The sequence below is a fragment of the Pteropus alecto genome, unplaced genomic scaffold (genome assembly GCF_000325575.1).
Source record: "Pteropus alecto unplaced genomic scaffold, ASM32557v1 scaffold50, whole genome shotgun sequence".
Taxonomy (NCBI): Eukaryota; Metazoa; Chordata; class Mammalia; order Chiroptera; family Pteropodidae; genus Pteropus; species Pteropus alecto.
This window is the reverse complement of record NW_006431918.1, coordinates 7810271-7836856: the sequence shown is the minus strand read 5'-3', so window position 1 is coordinate 7836856 and position 26586 is coordinate 7810271. Positions and strand designations below refer to the sequence as shown.

At 32.8% G+C, this 26586-nt stretch overlaps 1 protein-coding gene across 1 annotated transcript in view; it reads right to left on the bottom strand.

Annotated features, from left to right (window-relative positions):
• The window catches only part of LRBA (LPS responsive beige-like anchor protein), a 558252-nt gene that overhangs the window by 350160 nt on the left and 181506 nt on the right, over positions 1-26586 (bottom strand). Inside the window, exon 38 of the mRNA XM_006906268.3 lies at positions 5376-5484. Within this exon, the coding sequence (XP_006906330.1) occupies positions 5376-5484 (109 nt within the window). The remainder of the gene's footprint in view (positions 1-5375; positions 5485-26586) is intronic.

Here is a 26586-nt window from a genome sequence, read left to right as displayed (position 1 = left end):
GAAACTTAAAAAGCACCCATAACAATTTCTGAAACAAATAAGGAGTCATACAATATTAGCCACTGTAGTCACCATCATACCTCATCTAAATTGCAAATATGTATACTGTTTGTCTCAAATCTGTTTAATCTCTTGCATAAAACACTTTTAAAAGTATTTTTCCTCTTTTCAATTACACATGTTATCCTTATTCTCTTTTCTTCACACAAACAAGAACACATAAAAATTCAAATAAAAAGAATGAACTGCAATCTCAACCCAAAATTACAAGTAATTTCTCCATAATCAAATGAAAAGGACACTAAGAAACAGATTCCAAGGCAGGTTGATAGGCTGAAATAGCAATTTGTTTTTCTTCTTTCAATTCTTTAAAAAAAAAAAAAAAAACTAGCAAAAAAATCCACAAAACTCTGAACAAAAAAAAAAATTAAACAAAAATAACCAAACAACAAAAGGAACATGAACATAAAGCACTGAACACTAAATAATTGGTTGCCACAGGGAAAATAAACATACCAGAACTAGAACTAAGTGTACACCAGTGCTCAGTTCTTAACCATGTCCCCATATGCCCAAAGCAATACTGGTAAGTTAAGAAGTTTTCCTATTGCCTTCATATACAGAGAGAAACTAAATATTGTTATCTTTGCTTCTTCTAATTGAAAATGCTGGAAAAATCTACACTGCAAAAATTGGTGAAGCAAGGAAGTGAAAAATAGTGCTGACTTTCCAGGACAGAAGGAAACAGACTCCAAACTACTCTCTGAAATGACAATAATTAAAAAGCCTAAGCACATTTTCCCCGATGAGAATTATCCACAGCTTCTAATAAGATGAAATGAACTTGGAAGAAAATACTTAAAAACTTAGGTGTGCTAAGGAAGCCTCCTCACCTATCTTAAAGATCTCCCCCTCTCTTCATGATAGACTATACAATATCAGGCAAAACTCAAATTGCAAAATTCAAACTGTAGCTCAGAGAAGGAAAAATTAGCTTTCAATGCAGTGGGGACAAGGGAAGAGGCCATTAAGATATTGTTTGTCTAAGCAAAAAAAAAAAATAAAAAAAAAAAACCTCTAAAATATTCTGTTTGCTTATGCTTAGACAAACAATGTCTGGCCAAGAACATTCTAAGCATGAACAAGATAAAAAATAAAAACATGGGTGTTATGCAAACATATCATCAAACAATGAATAAATTGTTTAAAAGCTAAATAAAAATTTTAAATAAAATTGCAAGATTCTATAAAAAAGACAAAGAATCCCAAGAGAATATATAACAAAAAATAAAATTCCACATGATAATTTTCTTCTAATGAACAATATACAAAAATTTAACTCAAAAAAACATAGTAAGATAAAATACATGAGAGGTTGAAAACCTAAATAAACAAATAAAGAAAAAAATTATTATAGACAAAACAAATTACAAGCATATGGGACAAAATAAAACACTAAAAATTTAATTATTGATGGCTAGAGATCGAAGAAAGTAAAGCCATTAATAACTAATAGATATGAAAAACAGACATCTAAAACAGATTGTGTCACTAGGTTAAAAAAAAAAACTATTTAAAATTTGAATTTAAATGTCCAATAACTGAAGGAAAAAAACCTGAATTTGCAGATCATAACAAAAACTATATTCCAGAAAAATCTGATAGATAATGTTGAATACTGAGCCACATGCTCTTAAGGAATTGAATTTCATGGATGAATAAAGAAATCTCAGAGAACAAGCAAATCGTCAGTTGAGAAAAAATACAGGACTGGCCTCAAACTTCTCTGAAAGCAACAGTTGTTACTTCAAAGCCAGAAGACAACAAAACAACATCTATGAAGTTCTAAAGGAACTTCAGTCAAGACTTGAAAATCTCTCAGGGTGTCATTCAAATGTAAGGACAGCAGGCAATTATTCTTAAACATGAAAAAAAATTTAAGTTTACATCACGTGAGATCCTTGTAGATTAAAAAAAAAAAAAAGATGAAACCTAGCTAATTAAGAATTGAGTCAAAAAAAGGAACCTGGAAATTAGGAAACTGTGACTAATAAAAGAGAGGTTGGGTACTGAATTCATTTAAATATATTACAAACATGAGTACTATCGCTATTGTGATTACAAAACATGAAAATTATACACTTAGTCGATATAAAAATTAAAATATAACTAAAAACTGGGAGATGGAGGGAAAAAAATGAAAAGAAGGTATGAGCTTTCATAGTAGATTATGAATCAGAATATGAGGCTTAAAATGATGTGAATAAAACTCTTGTAAAAAAAATTTTAAAGAAGTAATCGACCTCTTATTTTTTTGTAACTTATTAATACCCTGTTCTTTAAAGAAATGTTTGTTTTTCCTTAGTTGTTTTTGTTAAACTGACATGCAATGCTGCAATAAATAGCTTTGTATATCCATTCTTACATACTATTACTTTTATTTCCGAGAGATTAACTCACAGAGTAGGATTATCGGGTAAATGCACTTTTGTGTGTGCTTATATAATTATTAAAATACATTATGACCATATCGCCTTTCCGTGACACTAAAAATGTACCACTGCCCAGCTCATTTTCCCTAGCCCCCTCGGCAGTACGTTATCATTTTTTTTTTTTAAGTTCCTCTCAATCTGAGAATAGAGAAGTGATGGATCATGATTTCTCTAAGGTGTAAGTCAAGGAATTAATTCCTTGAATATTTGTGCATTTGAGTATCATTTTATGTTACTGGTCACATTCTTTTGTGAAATTCCTATTCATATCCCTGAGTACTTGTCTGCTGGGTTACTTTTCTCTTATAAGAATTAACATATTAAATATATTAATTTGTCAGTCCTTCCACATAGCATTGTCTTTCTACACTGTTGATGGCATCTTTCCTCAGCTTAATGTTATATGTAGTAATAGATATTTATGTTTATACTTTCAAAGTGTTCTGTCTCAGTTACAAAATTCTCACATATGCCTCATTCCCACTTTTCAGTTTTCCAAATATTTTTCTGAAATATTTACTCTGTCATCTTTCACCCTATATACTTATTCTATCTGGAAGATTTTTTGTATATGCTGTCTTTATAGTATTGTTTTAATTAGTATTGCTTTTTTTGAAAGGCAAGTACTATACATCCTCAACATTCTTTTTTCATAAATCTTAGGACTATACTAAAGCATTTATTTTCCTATATTAACTGGATAATTGGATATACAAATACATTACTTGGAAGATTTTTATATCTGGATATTTTTAAATGAAATAGTTAAATTCCAAATTATTCTACTGTTCTAATGGTAAGTTTTTAATGTTTGGATATTTTTTTTAAGGGGATATTTCGATTACAATTCACTCCACTGTTATTCTAATGATGGTATGCTAATGTATGTGTTGAATTTACATGTTAATTTGAAAAAAACTGACATTGCTATGACATTAAAATTTTCTCTTTTTGACACGAAAGACATTACGGGGACAAGAGAGAAACTATAAATAAGGACTGTAAATTAAATAATACATTATATTAATTTTAACTTTCTGATCTGATAACTGTGTAAGATTAAAAGAGAATGCACGGGAAATTCTCACTGAAGTAGAGATAAAAGGAAATTATGACTTCAACTTACTCTCAAATTCAGAAAAATAAAGAGGGTTAGTACATGTGGTAAAACAAACAATCACAGAATCAAGGAGAATGGTGAATGAGTTCTTTTATTACTCATAATTTTCCTGAAAATCTCAAATTATTTCAAAATAAAACACTGATTCTCTGTGTTTCTCTCTCTCTCTCTTTCCTGTGTACACAGAACATGGAATGACTTTCCAGTAGTATGTATTATTTTTTATTAATGAGGTTTTATAGTTTCATTCCAAATTGTATCTGAGCATTACTTACAGAATTTGACCCCAAATATTATGTTTGTCTTAACTGTAAACAGACTATATTTCTAATTAATATTCTTAGCTGGCTACTGCTTACTAGTCAAAAGAAAATTTTTTGCATATTAACTTGTATATAACAATGTTACCCATATTTCTGGTAGAAAAATGTTTGAGAATCTCTTAGATTTCCCTAAGTCACAGCGTTAACAATCTGAAAATAATATTGTTTCTTCTTTTCTAGCATTTATCTTAACTATGTTTTACACTAACAGGAACATCAAAAAAAATAGTTAAATAATGGTGATAGATATCACTTTTTTTAAGATTTTAATAGAAATGGCTTCAACTATTTTATTTAAATGATGTTTAGTAAATAGTCTAGCATATTCGGATTCTTTTCTTATATACATTTTTTTTTCTCAAAGCTGCATTAGGGCTCACTGTCAAAATTTATCATATTTTTTTTCTATAATTATTGGTATCTTCACATGATTTTTCCATTTTAATTTGTTGATATAATTTACTTAGATATCTTAATATTAAACCATCTCTGAATTCCATAATAAATTCTAAGTAGTCACAGCATATAATTCTTTTTACATTGTTGGAGTATGCTGGTTAAAGTTTCAGTGAGAATTCTGTACCCATAGTCTTAAGTGAAATTTGCCTTTTAGAATTATATTTTTTCCAGTACCTCCTTCATATCATGATAGTTGCACAAAATGCACTAGAGAGGTTTTCATCTTTTTTAGTGTACCAGAAAAATACCAACAACATTTGAATTATCTGCCCTTAACATGTTAGAAAGAATTCAGATGGTACTTTTTATTTTTCTCCATTTCTTAGCAAATATTCTTGTCAAATTTTCTAGTTCACCTTATGTGTGAAATTTTCTAATTGATATAGATACAATACCATTAATTTCCTTTATGAATTCGCATTTGTTACACATGTTCAGGTGCACTTGCTGAGATAAGCAGTGATCCCAGGATGAGACTGTCATTTGTTCCCTCTGTGAGGACTCAAGAAGAAAGCTAAGAGCTCCCTCACCTCCTCTACTATAAAGATTAGCATGCTCTCAAACTGCAAGGGTAAAGAAACTTCATGCTCTGTGCTCAGCTTCTCTATAGAAACAGAAAATCTTACTTCTACCATAGGAGTTTTCATTTCTGGTCAACTAGCACTGTCTCGCCCAAAGAGGGCAAAAGTCCTTCCCTAATTTATCGGAAAACTGTAAGAGCCAAGATCCAGCTCACATGGTTAAGATTAGGTCGCCCAGACACAGAAGCTGCTGTAAGTTACTTGTAGGTGAAACGGAGTTGAGACCAGAGGGCTGCAGAGACTTGCACTAGCTTCCCAGAATCCCCCATAATCATCTCACAAATTAAGTTTTAACTTTTTGTAGATATATATCTGCTTACACCATACTTCCATGCAGTTTCCCATGATTATCATTAAAATTGGTCATTTCCTCACACCAACCACGCGTTTATTAACCTACCTCAAATTCCGCGTGTCGGTGAATATCTTCTGCTCGCTGCCTGCTCAGGATAAATTCGGCTTCATTTGCTACTCTTACTAGATGATCCTTCATTGTTTGGCTAAGCAACCTATAAAGAGATGGTATTGTCAAATAAATATGTGTATACACAAACAACATATGATTATTCACTGCTCAAAGGTGGCATATTTTGTTATTTGGGAAGGAAAGAATTTACTTTTCTGACACGGTACTCAATGTAGCACGTTACTTCACACTAGATAACTGAAGAATGTAACAGCAAAAAGCTATCCCTCTGGCAATAGCAGATTAGCTTTTATCGAACTAGCTACTCAACAAAAGCAACTAAAAATGTTTGAGTAAATTTACGTTTTAATCTTTTTGAAGATATTGGAGAGCTTCCAAGGCAGCCAAGATTTAAGGAGCCAAGACCCTACAGAGGAAAGCACACAGAAGACAAGAAGCACAACTTTTCCCACTGAAGCTTTTGCTATTCACATGTGAGAACAGAGAACGTGAACAGAGTTGTGATCAGTCTTACAGAGCTAGAAAGACAAAAACTGAATTTTATAACCTGCCAAGGTGGAGGGGTACTAGTAGATTACCCAGGCTTACTGAAGAAACCCAGGTATATCTTAGGAATTATGAAATAGACCAGGCCTCAAGTACACTAAAACAGACCCTCAAACAACATTATGATGATTTATATTCATATTAACTAAACAAAAAAGCTAAAAAATTTTTTAAGAATCTCACAGGGTGGGGAGGAAAAAAAAACCAGAAATACCAATGCAGGAAGTTCCACAGCAAAACCCAACACTTTCAGAAGACCTCTTAAGGGCTACATGCTAGGAGTAGGCAAATTGAAAACAGGGCAAATTCTCACAAAGATTTTAAAAACTCCAGCTTTGAATCAATCAGCTCAGTCCCAAATTAACATAAGCAGCACCTAGTCTAACTACTAATCAGAAATCAAAAGGAAATCCTCTCAAGAGGAAGACATCATCATCTGGAGACTCACATCTACCCCCACAATTTAATAAAACACTTTTCAACATCAAATCACAAATTAACAGGCATAAAAAAAGACAATACCAAGTGAATGAAAACCAAATAGAAACCAACTCACAAAAAATCAAGATAGTAAAGTTTCATATCTGAACAATGAAATAAATGTAGTAGTTATGGTTAAGAACAACAGAATCTATAAAAAAGAATTTCAGTAGAGATTGGAAATTGTAGAACTACTGAATAAAACAAACATGAAATTAGGAACAGATTTACCAGCTTATGAAACTCAGCTAAAGAAGAATTACTTAACTGAAAGACAGGTTAATGATAACTGAACAGAAGCATGATAAGAATAATGATGAATATTTGACAAAATAAATAACATATAGGTTATGATTTTAAAAAAAGGTCTAATATGAGCATATGTGAAGTAAAGAAATAGCATAGTGTATTTAGAGATAATTAGAAAAGAGCTATACTTGAAGACATAATGGCCAACATTTTTTGTAAAAGGTGGGGCACACTGAGCCATATGTTGAAATGCTACAAACTCCAAGCACAATAAAAGAAAACTATGCCCAGTCATATGATAGTAAAATTGTCAAAGGAAAAAAGTCCTAATAGCAGCCATGGGGAAGGAGAGGGTGCAAGAGGTAAGGACACCTTCCTCCCTTCAAAAGAATAAGAATAAGACTGATGGAAGCCAGATAAGAATGCAATGCCCTCTTCAAAGTGCTAACAAAAATAACAGCTAAGAGGTCTATATCCAAAAAATGTCTCTCAAAAATAAAAGTGAAGGTATCCAGAATATACCATTGTGAAGTATTTTTCTCAACTCCCCTTTCTGCCCCCAAAAGCAGAGTCTCCCACAAAAATTCAACTGTCATAAACCCTCTCCACTAAAGTTTCATAACTAGGGAAGATTGACTCCAATTACCTGGAGACTAGAAGTCAACACCTGAATAAGAAATTGTCAAAAGGAACACTGTCATTAAACTATCCGTATCTCCCATCTATTCTTCTACAGATCCATTTATCTTTCCTAAAAGTAATTTGTTTTCCCATAAGTGCCCTTCTCCTTTCCCCTCCCCTATTAAGATGGTATATACCTCAAATCCTATCCCCTGCCTTGAGTCACATTTTTCTGGAAGTCCCTCCAACATATATGAATAAAAAAAATCTGTCTTTTCTCATTCCAATCTGTCTTTTATCAGTTTGATTCAGAGGCCCCCAACCAAAGAACCTAAGAAGAAAAGTTTTTCCTTTCAGGCAAAAGCAAAATATGGACATTTAATGACAAACATAACAGAATTTGTCACTAGACAACCCACACTAAATGGGGTTCTTCAGTAGAAAGGAAATAATATTAGGTTGATGCAAGGAAACAAAGTAAACAAAGCAATGGAAAAGGTAAGTATAAAAAAATGTAAAAGAATACTGAATGTTTACAATTATAACTTCAAAAATTCAAAAATATCATAATCTTAAAATACATAACAATAGCACTGGAACCAAGAGAAACAAAAAGAATTATTGTTGTAATGTTTATTGTCCATGAATTGGTGAAAGAACCAATTTATATAAGATGTTAACAATCTAAAATACACATTGCAATCTCTAGGGATCTACTAAAGGTATCTAAAATAATGTATAAACAAAAAGCTAATAAAAATTGAGTAACAAAAATATTTAGCTCAAAAGAAGAAAACAAAACAAAAGGAACGTGTAAAACATTGACACAAGTAAAGTGCAGCCCTCAAGAAGGTTTATTTGATGTGAACCCCAAGAAGGAATTTATCTGCTGAGACAGATACCCCATGGCCAACTGAGGGCCCAAATTTTATAAATAATAAGAGTCTAACAGCCATTTGCTGACAGGGGCGCCTCATGTACTCTGTACACTTGGAAGGACCTCAGCTTGAATGCTTGGCTTCCTGCACTCTGCTCTGCTTGTTTACACCATCTAAGTCAGCCACTATAGGGAAGCCCTGGCTTTGTATTTTGACCTATAGACTGAGACCTGTCCCATCCAATGAGAACTACACAATTATATCCTTATTTGCATTTATACCAATCAATTAGAACTGATGATCAATCAGAGCATACAATACTGACCGATTAGAATTGTATGATTTGAACCAGTAAGAATTATATAAATTTGAGAGCCTCATTTGCATTAAACTGGGCTACTTGGGGATTTGGGTAAACTTTCTCTTTGTCTTGGTGGACCATACTTTCAGTTTCCACCAGAGGCTGTATTCCCCCAGTCTGTAAAGTGTTTCACCTGAATAAAGACTCTCTTTTTTAGGACCTCTTTGTTAATTTTGATTTACAAAGGAAATAAATTTTAACCTAAATATATCAGGAATATATAAAAAGCAAACAGATTTAATAATAAAATTACTGTCACGTAGATTTTTTTAAAGTATGTGCTACTTCTAAGTATCACAAATTTAATATAAAGTCATACAAAGTTTGAAAGTATTTTTCAGAAAAGATAAACAATAAAAAAAAATAGTAAAGAAAAACAAGAAAACTAATGCACAGCAGACCCCCTTATCCACAAAGGATACTGTCCGAGACTCCCAGAGGATGTTTGAAACCACAGATATTACCAAGCCCTACATATACTATATATACGTATGTATGCTTTATGACTTCTCTCTGGTGTACCTGAATTTCCATCATCACTACTCTTGAGCTTTGGGACCATTAAGTAAAACAGGGATACTTGAACACACCATTGAGATACAACAAGAGTTGATCTCATAACTGTGACAGCTACTAAGTGACTAACAGGCAGGTAGCATATAGAGTATAGACACTGTCAAAACTGTGAATGAATGTGCCTGTTAAGAAGGACACCTGGTGGCTAACTGGACTCAAATTTATAGAGAGAATATAGTAGTCATTGCTAAACAGGGGCCTCTCATGCTCTCTGAGCTTCAGAGAAAAGATGCAGTGAACTGGCAATGTTGCACTACGAATCAACCATTTGGCTCCTGCCAAATGAATCAACCCTTATAAGAGAAATGCTAAGATCAAAATGTGACCAATAGAACTGAGACGTTCCCTGTCCAATCAGAGCTACGCAGTTATATCCTCATTTGCATCTTTACTGAACAATCAGAATGGCTCCATTCTGACCAATCAGGGCAGTGCTTTTTGGATCAATCATATCGTGAGAATTTTGAGTCCTCAGTTGCATAGAAATGGACCCATCAGAGACTACAAGGAGCCACACCTCTGCCTTGGTGGAGTGCACTTTCGGTTTCCATCAAAGTCAGAATTCTGTAACACTGGTATGGAGCAGAGCTGTCTCACTGGAGCTAAGCTGTGACACTAGAGCTGTGACAAAGGGGCCACCTGAGCCTTGCTGTTCTATAGACATGCTCCCACATCCATGCTATATCATAATTGAGCTACATCACTGTTGAGCTGTGTCACTGCCATTCTGTTCCACAGCTGTGCTGAATCACACTGAGCTGTTCCACAGCCAAGCTGTTCCACAACTGAGCTGTTTACACTGAATAAAGTCTCCCCACCCTCACCACACTCCATAGAGACTTCTGTTGGCATGAATTGGTGACCACGACCTTTGGTTTACATTACCTTGGACAAAGGAGTGATTCACAAAGGGCAAGATGAAGCAGGGCAGTGTGAGATTTCATCATGCTACTCAGAATGATGTGCAATTTAAAATTTATTGCTTATTTCTGGAATTTTCACTTAATATTTTTGGACCACAATTGACCTAACTAAAATCATGGAAAGCAAAATCATAGATAAAGAAGACTACTGTACCATTATTATTATAAGAAAAAACTGGCTTTAAGAAGCAAAATTAGACATAAAAAGATAAGAACTTCAAATGATATGATGAATGGAACAGAGAGAAATTCAGAATTTTGAGATTCTATATTTGAATGTTTCTAAGAATATGGCTCTAAACTAGGTGTAGAAGATATGGCGCTATAGAATATTTTTGAACAGTATGATTACAAATTTGATCTAATTGACACATATACTGCACCTATTAAGTGAAAACTAAACATTCTTTTTGAGTAAACATGGAACATATTTAAAAAAAAAAAACAGGCAAAATGTGGGGCAGCAAAGAAATCTGTAATGAATTTCGAAGGAAATAATACTGAATATGTTCTCTAACACAGAACTAAACTAAAAAAAGAGTCTCTCTTTGTCTTGTTTGTTGCTTTAAATTTTATATTCCACATATGAGTGAAATCATATGATTAACAGAGACTCATGGACATGAACAGCAGCTTAGTAGTTACCATAAAAAAGGGAGGACGGGGGAAGGTAGATAAGGGTAAAAGGGGGCAAATACATGGTGACAGAAAGAAATTTAATTTTGGGTTGTGAACACACAGTGCAGTATACTTATGATGTATTAATGAATTATACAGTTGACAACTATATTTTATTAACCAATATCACCCCAATACATTTTATTAAAAAAATAAAAAACAAATTTGTTTTAAAAAAATTTTTTTAAAGAAAAAAACAACACTGTGCAGAGATTCTAAGATGGCTCCCACCTTTCTTCACTGTGTCCTATCTATTTTAGAAGTTAATGCAATATCTTATATTTTTCAAATGTCATTAAACAGTACACATTCAGGCATTACAGATAAAAACAATCCCTAGTGCGACTTTAAAACTGCTAATGAATAACTTCCTATGACTCTACAGATAGAGAAGGCAAGGGCTTTCATGAGTACAGATATGAAATACTGGTTTGTGTTTCTTAGTTCCTCTCCAGAGACCAAAAACCACATTGTGAATTTAACATCAATATATTGCCTCACAGCACTCAAACGTTAATTGAACTGATTAGTCAATGGCACACCATTTTCCCAGTCCCCAAATAAGCAACCTCGAAGTTATTCTAGTGTCCTCTCTCTTCTCTACCACCTTCCTCCAGGCTCCTAATCAATCAGCAAATATTGTCAAGATTTCCTCTATAATATTTCCAGATTTAATTTATGCTCTCTATTTCACAGCCAATGTCCTAAAAATCAAGCCTTATTCATTCTATCCACTTTATAACTGAATAAGTCTTCTGAGTACTTATTCTGATCTTTTAACATGTTCCTCCACAATTCCCTCTGCCTTTTGAGTATCGATCTGCCTATCAAATACCTATTCAACATAAGATGAGACTAAGCACTAGAGATGAGCATTCCTTACACTCTAGTTGGAGAGAAAGAGAATACTATTAGGTCCTTTCCAGCTTTAAACTCTAATATGAATGCTGTGGTGGACACACACTCTATGGTGACCTCCAATAAATCAAGGTCTTGTATGAGCCCATCCTACTACATTTAACCTGAGCAGAATTTGGGACTTGCTTCTAGGAAACAGAATACAGTAGAGATGTCATTCTTAATTAGGTTGCTTTATACAGCAAAAGTGATAGGATACTCACACCTGTGATATGTTTCATTATATGCTCTGCCTTAGCAGACTAGATTTTTCTGCCAGCCTTGTAAAAGTAAGCTACCACATTGTGAGAGACTCATGTGACAAGGAGCAAAGGGCAGACTCTACGAGCTGAGATCAAATTCTGGTGACAGCCAGCAAGAGAATGGGGACCTCAATCCTACAAGTGAAAAGAAATGAATCCCACCAGCAACCACGTGAGATTGGAGGAGGACCTCAAGCTCCAGAGAGGAACACAGCTTGGCTAAGGTCTTTACTGCAGACTTGCAAAACTAAGTAGATGATCCATCTGCGCTGTGCCCAAACACCTGACACACAAAACGTGTGTTATTTTAAGCCGCAACATTAATATATTATGCAGCAACAGATAAGTAATACAAATACTACTACAACATAAGAATACACATGCTATCAGTTCAGCAGAAGCAAAGATCACTGAGTTCCTCAAGATGAAAAAAGCACCAATAGAGAACTAGAGTGTAAAGAAGAGCCTTAAGTAAAGGGCAAAAATAACAAGAATCCTCACTGCAGACAACATTATTAACAAAGTTAGGAAGAGAAAAAAAAGTGTTATTTTGAAGAGAATCAAAATACCCTTTCTTGCTATTTGTTTTTCAAGATGGACATCTACTACATAGAACAATCAATTGACAGGTAATATTCTGTCTTGATGTTTTATTCTTTTTTTTTAGTGCTTTAGTATAAAAGTAATATACATTGTTTAAAAAAATGCAACGCTTTTATAATGAAGCAATAATTGAAAGCTCTTAACTTTCTGTCCATTTTTCAGAATAAGCTACCACCATTAACAGTTTGTTCCTGTCCTTATATTTTTCTAAACTTATAGAAACATGATATCTTGTACATTATATACATAATTATGTGTGTGTATGTATGTGCTTATAAAATATTTTTTAATGCTGAAGAGCCATACTATACAAACTTGTTTATTTTTATGGTGCACCATTATCATCAGAGGATTTCTGTGGATGGAACGTACTATAATTTATTAAACTATTCTCTTATTCAAAGATCATTCATTCTTTCCTTCTCTACTAATATCATTGCTATTTACCCAGTTACTGAAGCTAGAAATATCAGTTATACCTGACACTTCTTTGACATCTGATAGACTATAAGTACTGTCCATTCTACCTCCACAATAACTCTAAAAGCTGTTTGTCTCTATATTTTCCAGTGCCCCTCAAGCACTCAACTTCAATTCCTACAACAGCCTCCAATCAAACTTCTTTCCATTAGTCTTATTATTCTAGTGAATACTTTACAGGGTCATTTTCCTAAAACAAAAATCTTATCACTGTACACATTAAAAAATATTTATCTTCCCATGATCTACAGAAGAGAGTCAACAACTTTGCATGGCTTAGAAACCAGGCTCCTTTTTGCTACTCCTTTATACTCTAAGACTGCTTTCTCAAACAATATGCACTGTACTTTTGTACCTCTTTGCATCTGTTCCTACTACTCTCTCAGCCAGGAATGACCTCACTTCTAATTCCATCCTGCCTATCTTATTCATCCTTCACAGTAAAACTGAAAAGTCAGCTACTTAAAACCTTTTCTGATCCTTCATCTGTGTCTCTCTATAAAACTAATCCTCTACACCAAAGTGCATATGCCTTTTTTTATGGTACTTACTACATTGTATCTTTCTGTATGACACCATCTCAATTATGTATTTACAAATCTTTCTTCCATTCCAGATGGCACCAACCTTATGTAATTTATCCTTATATCCCCAGACCAAAGAACAGTGCCTGATGATTGCTGGGGCTCCAGCAATGCTTTTAAGGGAAATAAACGCAATATTAGCATACGCCAAGCATTCTAGACTACTATATGTGAGGAATACAAAGACGCATAATGCTATCCACAGGCAGTTTACAGTATAATATAAGAAATCAGGATTACATGAAAATAGTAGACTGTGGTAAGTACCTTACAGTTCTTAAAACAGCACATTCCTGGTTTTCCTCCTACTCAATAGCTGCTTCTACACTGCCTCCTTTTCTACTGTCTCCTTGTCTGCATTACCACTAAATGTTGAGGCATTCCAAAGCTCATTTCTGTGCCCTTTCCTCTAAATTATATAACCCATCCTATGACCTTTAATTCTCACCTGTTGCTGCTGACTCCTATATCTCTAACCTTACTCCTGGTTCTCTGTATGTTCGACTCACACAGGTAACTGTCGACTAAAATTTTCACTTGGATACTCAATGGGCATTTCAAATTTAACATTTCACAACTGAACTCTTGATTTTAACTATCTAGAACTTTCAACAAAACCTCTTCGCCTATCCCTACCTCATTTCTCCCACTTCTATAAACAGCAACTAAATCCACTTAAATTAACCCTAAGATTAAACCTTTGATTTATCTTTCCCTCACCTCCACATCTAATTCATGAAGCCAAGTTCTGCTGCTTTAACTGTTAATTATATCACATATCTATCTATATATCTCCATCATCATAGCGATCACATCAGTCAAGCCATGTTCAGCTCCTGCCTGGAACATTTCAGGAGTAGATTCTGCACTGATTCATTTGCATCTATTCTTCCTCAATACACTGACCCTACCAAAATTCATTCTTTTAAAAAACATATGTCATGGGGTAGGGAAAACTGGACATCCACATGCAAAAGAATAAAGTTGGACCCTTACCTTACGCCATGCACAAAAATTAACTCAAATGGATTAAAGATCAAAACGTAGCTTCATAACCTTTGATTTGACAATGATTTCTTAGATATGACAAGAGCACAAGCAACATTTTTTAAAAAAGAACCAGATAAACTGGACTACACCAAAATTTGAAAATTCTGTGCATCAAAGGATATAATCAACAAAGTAAAAAGATATTTCATAAAATGGGAGAAAATATTTGCAAATCATATAGCTGATAAGGAGTTAATATCCAGAATATACAAAAATCTCCTACAACTCAACAACATAAAAATAAACAACCTGATTTAAAACTGAGAAAATACTAAATAGATATTTCTCCAATGAAGATATATAAATGACTAATAAATAAGCACAAGAAAAGGTGCAATGGATAAATAAAATGTGATATATGCATACAATGAAATCTTATTCAGCCTTTAAAAGAAAGGAAATTTTGACATGTGCTACAACATGGATGAAATTTGAAGACATTACACTAAGTGAAAAAAGCCAAACACAAAGGACAAACACTGTATGATTCCATTAACAAGAAGTACCTGGAGCAGTCACATTCACAGAGACAGAAAGTACAATGGTGACTGCCAGCGCTGGGAAGGAGGGGAGGAAGGAATGGGGAACTATTTAATGAGTATAGAGTTTCAGTTTGACAAGATGAAATGAGTTCTGGAGACAGATGGTGATAATGGTTTCAAAACAATGTGAATGTACTTAATGTCACTGAACTTTACACTTTGAAATTGTTAAGGTGGTAAATTTTATGTTATGTATAATGTACCACAGTGAATAAATTTAAAAAATAAACTGTTAAATGCCACAATCACAAAACAAACAAACAAAACAAACCCTAAGTCACATCATCTTACTCCTCTGCTTAAAACTGCAATATATTCTTACCAAACAAGATTAAACCCAAATCTCTCACCATAGTTTACAGGGCCCTGTGGGATCTGAAACCCGAATACTTCTGACATTTCCAAACCTTACTCTCTCCCTTTTTTGCTCTAGCCACTCTGTCCTTTCATTTGTTTCAATAATATACTAACATCATTCTTTCCTCAAAGGCTTTGTTCTTGCTATTTCTTCACTTTAAAAAGCTGTGATTTATTTCAAATTTCTCTTCATTCAAATCAAGTGCCACTTCACAAATCTCTAAACTCTTTATCTGTCCTCCCTATAAGCTTTCCCCTCTTTGTTCTCATAACATTATCCTGCTATTTTCTTCTAAACATGTATTATTATCAGAATTATCTTAGTTGTTCATTAACTTGTTTCTTATTTGTCCTCTCCTCCGAGATAGTAGACAGTCTTATTCACAGCTACATCCTCGAACTGCAGAGTGCCTGGCACATAATGAATAAACTGGTACTAAATGAATGACAGAAAATGAGTGCCAAAACCATACCCTCCATCTATTTCTCCTTTCTTTACATTTAAAATCTTAATTTCTTTAGTATCCAATTCAATCTTCTTTCCATCTATAGAATATTCAGCAATTCTATCCTACAAATGCTTTATTTTATGTCAATCATTACCCTATGTTTATTGTGTATATACCATATACTATATTTGTTTATACAGTATCATAAAAATCCTATTAAACTATTATGTATATTTCTCTATTTTCCCTATCAAGATCACAAGTGACTGAGGAAAGATATCTTTTACTTATTCTTCTTTTTCAATCAACCAGAGCACCTACGAGGTACTACTGTTCAGGTAAGCTAAACTCAATCATTATTTGATAAATGAATAGTTTGTGGCAATGCTTTAAGTAGATAAGTATCTAAATTTATCTAAGTAATTGAAAGCAAGAATCTAGAGCTTTTAGGTCAGACATAATTATATTATAAATTTGAAGCATTTTCACTGCATAATACAAAATATTGCTGTCTAATCTTATTTAAAAGAATATTATAAAATTTGATTAGGGTGTATAGAAAGTATTTAATATTACTTCCAAAGAAGAAAGCATATATATTTTTTCTTAATAATTTACAAAATGCTTTTAAATCTAGTATTTCAGAAGTCCCTGACTATACATTTAAGGGAAACATACAAATATGACTTTTCCTTTCTTTATGGAAGATCTAAAAACAAAATAATAAGATGTCTAAATGAATAATTTTGCTCACTTTTCAAAGGGTCCAATTCTTTCCATCTATAATGCATATTTTTCTAAATATACAAATTATACAGTATTTACCAACTGTAATTTAATATTTGTGCAAACTATACTTTGTAACAAAGAATTAGAGATAAATTAAAGTTTTAATCGTAATAAGCAGTCTCAAAATATTAGGTTTACTTTATAATAGATTATATCTCTAAATGCAGAGCACAAAATGATACACATATTTTAATACTAAGAAGAAAAACTATGTATAATTTATACCTACAGTACAAGGAGAAAAAAAAATGCTTGTGTCAGCCTTAGGAAACAAACAGCCCTATCAAGTGACCAAATAGAAAAGATTCACGCTAGAGGCTCAATAAATAACAGTAACGATGACAACCATCCCCCGTAACTACATTATAGCCCATTGTCCACATCTGATTATACTAGCCTAGACCTTGGGTAAGCACATATACACATTTTCACCAAGAGTGTTCCAATATTGCTGCTCTGTTTCCTGGGCTTTCTGTGACCCCCATTAGCAGCAACTGTCAGATTTCCTCTACTAAACATCTTCACCATTGAAGGGAAAGGAAAGTTACCACTTTTCTGCACCCTAACAACTCAGAATATGGAAGCAATGTTCCTGAATTGGCAATCCTTCTAACATTGTGATTTCTTTAGAATTAACCACAGATAACAGTCGCAAACCAAATCTAAGTGGAAAAAATTATTTCCAAAGTCTTCCTTCACTAATATGACAACTACTAAAATCTCACCTCTCAGACTGTATTTCCATTTATTCTTATAGTGAAAATTTATTCTTATAGTGAAAATTATTACCTAACTCTCCATGTAACTGACTCCTTGCCCTAGGACCTAATGTAAACACTGGTGCAATTATTGATGTAATTTGTACTCACATTCAGATACACCCACCCACACACAAACAGCCAATGCAGGCCCCACATGTGACAACACCCACCCCAACATACATGGCATATTCAATATTACAAAAAATCCTTAAACTGGTATCCCTCCACTCTTTTCTGGTAAAGCTCTCTGTAACTACTTTATGTTATAGATATAAAGAGTCTAACATCACAGAATACACTAGCTTTAAGCCTTAGAAAGAACAGACTGGTGACCAACAAAAGAATATTTAAAGTAACTTTTCAAAATTCTTTAGCAGGCTGTATACAGATTTAAAATCAATCTAGATCTTTCTCAGTTCAGAACTAGTCAGAGTGGAAGCTACTTCTGGAAGCCAAAATCCTTTATCAGGGAGACTACAATGCATCCATGCCCCCTTACTACAACTGTAATGGAAATAGCAAACACCCCCATAAAGTTATTTCTTCTTGAAAATGTAACAGCTCAGTAACTTGGTGTAAATTTCAAATTTAACATAAACGTCACAACTTGATATTTTTCCAAACTTATTTTGTGCAGTAACCCCTAGTTGAGTATTTTAAAACGATAACTCGTGGCAGTAGTTAGGCTAGAAGGAAGAAGAGCAAGTTAGCTATCTGGCATGTTCAAGAGGAAAAAAAATTCTTAGGACTATGAAAGAAATTATTCTAAACCATGTGTGTATAAAGAGGGACTTGAGATAGTTTCACGGAGAAAAGCAAAAACCCCACTTGGAATCCAGCTTAGGATTTCTCTGTTATAATGTAACTACCATCTTCTAGTTTCCTATAACTGCCAGTAGCATTTGCTTACCATTCCATAGGAACTCATTCTTTTAGATCCCATGCTGACCACCTTATTGAAATTGTCACATCTTCTGGCCCACATTGTACCTATCCTCCTTGCATTTTAACTTTCTCATAGCCTTTATCACTCTCTGACATAATATACTTTTAAAAATTTCTTCACTGTCTATCCACAACAACTGAAATAAACTGTATGAAAATGAAAATGTCTATTCCGTTCACTGCCAAATCCCCAAAGCCGAGAACGTGGACCAGCACATAGCTGGGGTGGGTAAGTATTCTCTGACTGAAGTGATTTTAGTCTGTCTTCATTTTATGTTCATTTAACTCTTAAGAGTTCAGCTTTCTTTCCTTTTTCTCTGACCCTTAGTTTGCCTCCCATTTTTCTACACTCATTTTCATTTAATATAGTAAATGATTCCATTTATTTATAAACTATTGTAGTTTTTAAAAATGTGTAAATCTATATCAAACTTCTATGCAACCATAAGCATATTCTACAGGCATGCTAAATGCACACCACCTTTTCTCCAAAAGTTATAAACCTGGCCTTGATGAGAAAGGTTAAAAAGCAAATCCTGCAGTGCTAAAAACTTAAAGCTCTGAAACCTCGTGGAATTTAACATTTTTAGGGGGTGAAAAACACGACTTAACTGCAGCACCACTGTTTTACATCAATGAGAATAAAATAAGCCTAAAAAGTAACCAAAGAAAACAGATCAAGCTAGAAAATTAAAAGTTAAGAGTAATTTAACCATATGACTATCTTAAAGCCAACACAAGAAAAAAAAAAATCTATATATGTTTATCCTAATTAAGGGAGGAAAATTCTAGTCCTCTTTGATAAGCTATTAAACTTTCACCAAATACTAAACATCAATTTAAAGGGCCTAATCTTTAAAGAAAAGAACAGCACATACCTCTTTCTAAACAATCTACACAAACATTATCACTTCAATGCAGGGTTTAGAGTAAACAGATAAAAATCTCTCAACAAATCTTTGAGGCAATGACCTCTCATTTTACCCCCCAAATAAGATCATATCCAAACAAATGTTTGTAATATTTAAAATTTTTCTATAAACATCTTACTACACGTATAATTTTAAAAATGTAACCAGAAAGCATGTGGCTCTTTTAGAAACTCTCCAGAGTTTCCAAGAGATATACACTACTCCAATTCAGATTTTGTTTTGGGTTGGTTCAGGTAAGACTATATCCTAGCCACAGGGTTTACTTAAGTGCGACAAATACGTTTATCTTTTACCAAAATATAACCCAGATAATAGCCAAGGAGGTCAGAATGAAAAGAAAAATGTTTTGTCCTCTTTTCCTCCCTCCCTTTCTTCTCCCTCTTCACTTTCCCTTCCATTCATCCTTCTATTCACTTATCTCACAGACATTTATTAGGAATCTATGATATAGAGTGAAGGAAAATGCTGGAGATACTAAATGAAAGCTCAGAAAGCAAAAGTGCAATCTAAGCAGTTGAATTTTGAAAAGACAGACAAGTGTATTAGTACTAGAAGCATTATGTCTTTTATGAGGGCCATTTACATATTCGGATACAAGTCTGAATTATTGCTGTAATAAGCAGATTCCAACTATCCCCAGAGGATAATTAAAGCAATGTGCCCAACAGTATGTGGGATAGTCTGCCCTTTCTGTGCTTTTCAAGGATAGGAAAAAGAAAAGAATTGTAACAGCAGGTTTAAGAGTAAAATCCTAGGAAGCTATGGACATTGTCGAAATGTATTTTTAGTAAACTAAACCCAATACTATAATTATAGATGATTTTAAAATGTTTATGTAACTAACAAAGTTTAAAATTCAAAGATGAGAATTTGTATCTTAAAATTTTTAACAAATATTGTACCTTTAGACTTTGTTTCAGTTTACTACTTTGCTGATTTTTATCATTAGAAATTTAAAAGCTTTGATCAGCCAATGGAATTGTGTCTACTTTTTACTTTAAAATCTAAATGAGGAAAAATTAAAAACTACATAACAAGAAAGACAGGAAATTCCATAGGGTTTTCTTTGACATTTTAAGTTACAAAAAATGTTTTACAGAGAATCTGCACTGCTTTTTCAGAATTCCAGAGTATAAGAACAAAAACAGGACTACCTAAACATATAAAATATACAGGATGATTTATCCAATACATTTTTCCTTCTAACACAAGTCAAACAAGTGAAGTAATAAGACTTAGTAATGTTCACACAGCAGCTGCCTTGAACATCAGGAGCTTAAAAATATTTGTGGGATAGATGATAGGCAGGCTGGCAGCAAGAATGGCTACGTAGCAACTGGACCTATTTCTGCTGGCAAAATTAACATCCATATTGAGATACTTAAGTTTTTAGAAAAACTATCAGCAAAACCATTAAGAATAACAGAAACAAGAACAAAGGCAAAATATGAAATCTAAACCCTTTATCCATATGAGAAAAGACTTTTAAGATTTGTTGACAAAAATATTTAAAAATGTAAGCAACAGTTCTATTGGAATTAGTTTAATTAAGTTCATTTTTCAATTAAATACATTTTGAAGGTGAAGGAAAAAGCAATTAAAACAAAATCAAGTATACAAATAAATCAACTGAAGCCCAAAATACTTAATAATGTGACCTACCACACTTGAATTTAGTAAAACATTGAACCTTCAGATTTTATTTAAGAAAGGTGAGAAAATTGTGATAACTGACTTTCCTCTTTCCTATTAATGTGGTGCCACAGCATCATAGAACATTCTAAAACAAGGCTTCGATATTCTTTAAAGAATTTAAAGCTGTTTAAAGAAATGTATGCCTTTCGGAAGGAACAAAACTCTTTCAGATCTATTACTTGCACATTTAAAAAGTAAACAGAAATGATGATAACAATTCAATAGATCACGCAACAAAATTATGATTCAGGAATAACAATCTTCTTTCTCACAAATGTAGAAATTTAATTTTAACTTAAATCTTTTTATTACATAGATATGTATTTTCTTTTGTCTTAGTAAAAACTGTCAAGGAAATATTACTTGATTATGTTAGTGATTACAGATTATTTTATTACTATAAATAAATTTGTTTAAAAGGGAATGTTGTTTGCATAAAAATATCAATAATTGAACTAAGAAATATCAAAACATATATTACCAGAAAAAGTATCTTATCAAACAATTAAAAAGGTAAGTTAAGAAGCATTTTCTACGAAACAACTTATCTCTGACCTAAGTAATTGATTTGCTAATGATACCCATCAAGTAAGATAAACTTTAAACTGTAGTCTCAGTCTGTAAAGGTCTTCAATTTATTTACACTAATAAAACATTAATCAAGGACCAAATTTATAGTAGCTACTCTACAAATGAGGTCAAGGCAGGTCAGACTTACATAATAAGAAAAAAAAGGTTAGTAGTCTCTGCAGTGAAAAAGAAAAACCCTTATTACTTATTCTCTGGCCCCTGGGATTAAGTCCAGTAGCCGAACATTACAAACTACTTCACAAATACATCCACAGTGTGTAGCCTCATTTAACCTCAATGTATTGGATACTTTTATAAAAGGAAAGACGAATCTACTAATTAAAAAAAATTAATCTCTGAATTGTTCCTTTAAAATACATTTTACCCTCTAAATAAAAATATAACAAAAATTTCAGACACAACCGCCAGTATTTCACTAGTGAATGTTAGTTTTCTTTCCACCACTGTTTATTTCTTACATTTACTTAAAAGACAAAGGCTAAGTATTTTCTATAGGTTAAGGACTGAAGTATAATGCCTTCTAACCATAGGAGGGTAACTAATCCAAACAGAGCAAGAGAAGCACAGATAAGAAATTAGCAAAAGGGTATTATAAAATCTATGATCACAGATGATATAAAAACAAGTAAGTTATTCGAATAATCGTTCCTTGGTTAAGAAATAATAAGAATCACCTATTCTGAATAAGGTCATCTGAGAATAACATAAGAAAATTCATTTCTTCACAAAAATATAGAATTTTTAATGTAAAAATATGTTATATGTATATGTATTTTCTTCTGGTAAAAATTTTCAAAGAAATATCATCTGACTATTCTCAAGATTATTTGCAGAAATTGAATTTATGTTTAAGAAAATGTTACGTAAGTACAAATAATAATTGGAACCAAAACTAAAATACAATGTACTTACAGAGAAAATATCAATAAAACAAATATTTGCTGAATTTGCACTTCTCCTCAAGACAGGGATACAACCATAAACAAGAGACAGGGTGACTGCCCTTAGAGAATATAAGGAGGAGACAGACAATAAAAACATGGAAAGAGAATAAGAGATAAGGAGAAAACATTTTAAGAAATAAGGTAAAAGTAATCTTGATAACAAGTTTCAGGAAAGACTTCTCTGAGGAGGTGACATCTGAACTGGGATTTAAATGAGCAGGACCAGACATGAAGAGATCTGGTGGTGGACATTCCAGCTATGGTCGAATAAAGAAGTCAACAAACTATCTCCCAGAAAAACAAGTATAGAAATTAAGAATAACAATCACTTCAGGGTTCTGAAAACTGGCCAAAGGCAAACAACAAAATCCTAATAATTTTATTCACAAAAATCGGCTAAACACTGAGTAAGGACAAATAGAGTCTGTAGCTATCTTTTCTGGGAATGCCCCATCTGAACACCACAGGCTATGGCTGCTTCTGGAAACCAGCAACTCCACTAACAACAGCTGGATGACTTGATTTGGAAGAGAGGGCAATAAATGCATGCCAAGCTGAAAAGAGGAAAAGCCTATAGCTGAGATTATATTTGCAATTAGGGTGAGAAGGAGACCAGAGAACACACCAGAAACTGAAGAAAGAGATACCGAGAATGAAACAACCATAGCTAAATATATATAGCTAATATATAGATCAGATATATCGATCTACCAGCTCTATGTGGCCAAAGGTCTCACTAAAACTTCTAAACAATCATTCATTGACCTCTATGCCATAGACAAAAGGGATGGTTCCTAAAAAGCCAGACAAAAATTAAAATTTTGAAAAAGCTAAATAGCAACATAAGAGCACCATAGCACAGCAGAGATAAATTTCACAAATGAATGCCAAGTAATTTTTAAAAATCAACAAATAAAATTGAATACAATTATAAAAAGAATTATACACTACAACCAAGTAAGAATTATCCCAGGCATGTAAAGCTCACTCGATATTCCAAATCAATTAATGTAATCCATCAAACATCAACAAGCTGAAAACTCACATGATCATATCAACAGATACAGAAAAAGCATTTGACAACATCCAACATACATTCATGATAAAAACTCTAAAGAACAGAGCAAACTTCCTAAACTTGGTAAAGAATACCTACCATAAAACCTGTACCTAACATCGTACTTAATGATGAAAAACTCAAAACCTTCCCACTAAGATCACTACACTACTTTTCAACATCACAGAAGTTCTAGCTAAAGCAATAGGATAAGAAAAGGAAATAAAAAAGCATAAAGACTGAGAAAAAAGACATAAGAATGTCTGTTCACAGATGATATAACTGTCTATGTAGAAAATCCAAAACAATAGACCAAAAACAAAAAACAAAAAAACCCCTCCTGGAACTAATTAGTGATTATAGCAAGGCTGCAGAATACAAGGTTAGTATACAAAAGTCAAATGCTATCCTATATACCAACAATGAACAAATGGAATTTGAAATTAAAAACACAATACCATTTTTATGAGCAACCTCAAAAATAAGATACTTAGGTATAAATCTAACAAAATATGTATAAGATCTATATAAGGAAAACTATAAAACTCAGATAAATGAAATTAAAGAATTAAATAAATGGAGGAATATTCCATGTTCATAGACAGGAAGTCAATATTGTTCAGATGGCAGTTCATCCCACCTTGATCTATAAATTTAATGCAATCTAATTCAAAATCTCAGCAAGTTATCTTGCAAATATCAACAAAGTGATGGTAGAGTTAATATGGAGAAGCAAAAGGCTGACGATAGAGAATACAATATTGAAGAAGAAAAAACAAAGTTAAAAGACTAACATTACACAATGTCAAGACTACTATAAAGTTACAGAAATCAAGACAGTGAGGTACTGGTGAAAGAATAGAGAGCCAAGAAATAAACCCACATAAATAGTCAACCAAGCTCCGACAATGGAGGAGCAAAGACAATACAATGCACAACCATACTGTTTTCAACAAATGGCAGACATCCACATGTGGAAAAATAAGTCTAGAATTAGCTCTTACAGCTGTCACAAAAATTAACTCAAAATGGATCACAGACCTAAATGGAAAATAGAACACTATAAAAATCCTAGAAGATAACACAGGAGAAAACCTAGATGACCTGGGTACAGCTGTGCCTTTTTAAAAATAAAACCAAAGGCATGATCCACAAAAGAAGTAATTGATAAACTAAATGTACTGCTCTATGACAGACAATGTCAAGAGAATTAGAAGACAAAACCTAGACTGAGAGAAGATATTTGCAAAAGACATTTGATAAAGGACTCTTATCCAAAATATAAAAAGAACACTTAAACCTTAATAATAAGAAAACCCAGTTAAAAAATGGGCCAAAGACCTTAAGAGATACCTTTCCAAAGAATATATACTGATGACAAATTAGCAAATGAAAAAATTCTCTATCATATGTTAACAGAGAAACTCAAATTACATCAATAAGATATCACTACAATGGATAAAATCTACTAAGTCCATTCAATATTTCTAAAAGAATAAAATACACAGGCATAATTTTTATGTATAATGCTTCTATACTAAAAACTTTGCGAATAATTAAAAATGATCTAAGGAAATGGAGCAACAATCAGTATTCATGGGTTAGAAACCTCAAAACTGTTAAACACTAATTATCCCCAAATTAATCTATAAAGTGAATGTAATCCCTATCATAATCCCAACAGGCTTTTTTATAGACATTAACAAGATGATCCAAAATTTATATGGGAATGTAAATAATCTAAAATAGTCAAAACAATTTTCAAAATGAACATAAAAGATTTAAAATACCTAATTTCAAAATGTGTTACAAACTCATAGCAATAAAGACAGTATGGTAATGGCATAAAGACAGATAAAGAGATCAACGGAACAGAATTAGGAATACAGAAATAAATCACTTACATTTATGGTCAACTGATTTTAAATAAAGGTGATGACAATTCAGTGGGGAAAAGGGTGACCTTTTCAACAAATGGTGCCATGTATTAGGATATCTACATGGAAAAATTGAACTTAGACCTTTATTTCACACTATGCAAGAAAATTAACTCAATATGAATGACAGACCTCATGTAGGAGCTAAAACTATTAAATTTCTAGAAAAACAATGTAGTATTGATGGGGGGTGGGGGCAGAGAAAATATCCAGGACCTTGTATTAGGGTAAAATTTCTTAAATTTTCTGACAGAAACATAATTATAAATTTAAAAAAATAGGTAAATTAAACTTTATCAAAATTTAAAACTTTTGCTCTTCAATGAAAATGAAAGGACAAGTCACAGACTGAGCAATAATGTATATGACAAAGGACTTGTATCCAGAAACATATAACGTTCAATTTAAAAGCCAGAAGTCAATGAAATTTAAAAATAGGCAAAAGATGTGCAGACGTTTTTCTAAAAAAGGCATATGAATAGACAATTAGCACCTGAAAAACATACAACATCCTTAGCTATTAGGAAAATGCAAATAAAACCTACAGTAAGATACCCGCTAGGCTGACTAGGAGAAAACAGCCCAGCAGTTCCTTAAAAAGCTAAACATAGACTTACCATTCAACCCAACAATTCTACTCCTAGATACCTACCCAAGAGAAATGAAAACATATGTCTACACAAAAGCCTTGTACACAAATATTCATAGCAGCATTATTTATAATAGCCCAAAAGAGAAAACAATCCAATGTCCACTGACTTTTGAAGGGATAAATAAAATGTGGTATATCCACACAAAGGAAGACTCCTAATCAAAAAAAAAGAAAGAAACAAAAATTCTGATACATGCTACAACATGGATGCAACCAGCAAAAATTATAAGAACAGTGTTGATGAAAGTGACAGTGATGTAAAAACTAATATCACTGAGAAATAAATGAGAATTCATTGACGGACACATAGAGACACCAATGATGAGAGATGTTAAGTGGTATAG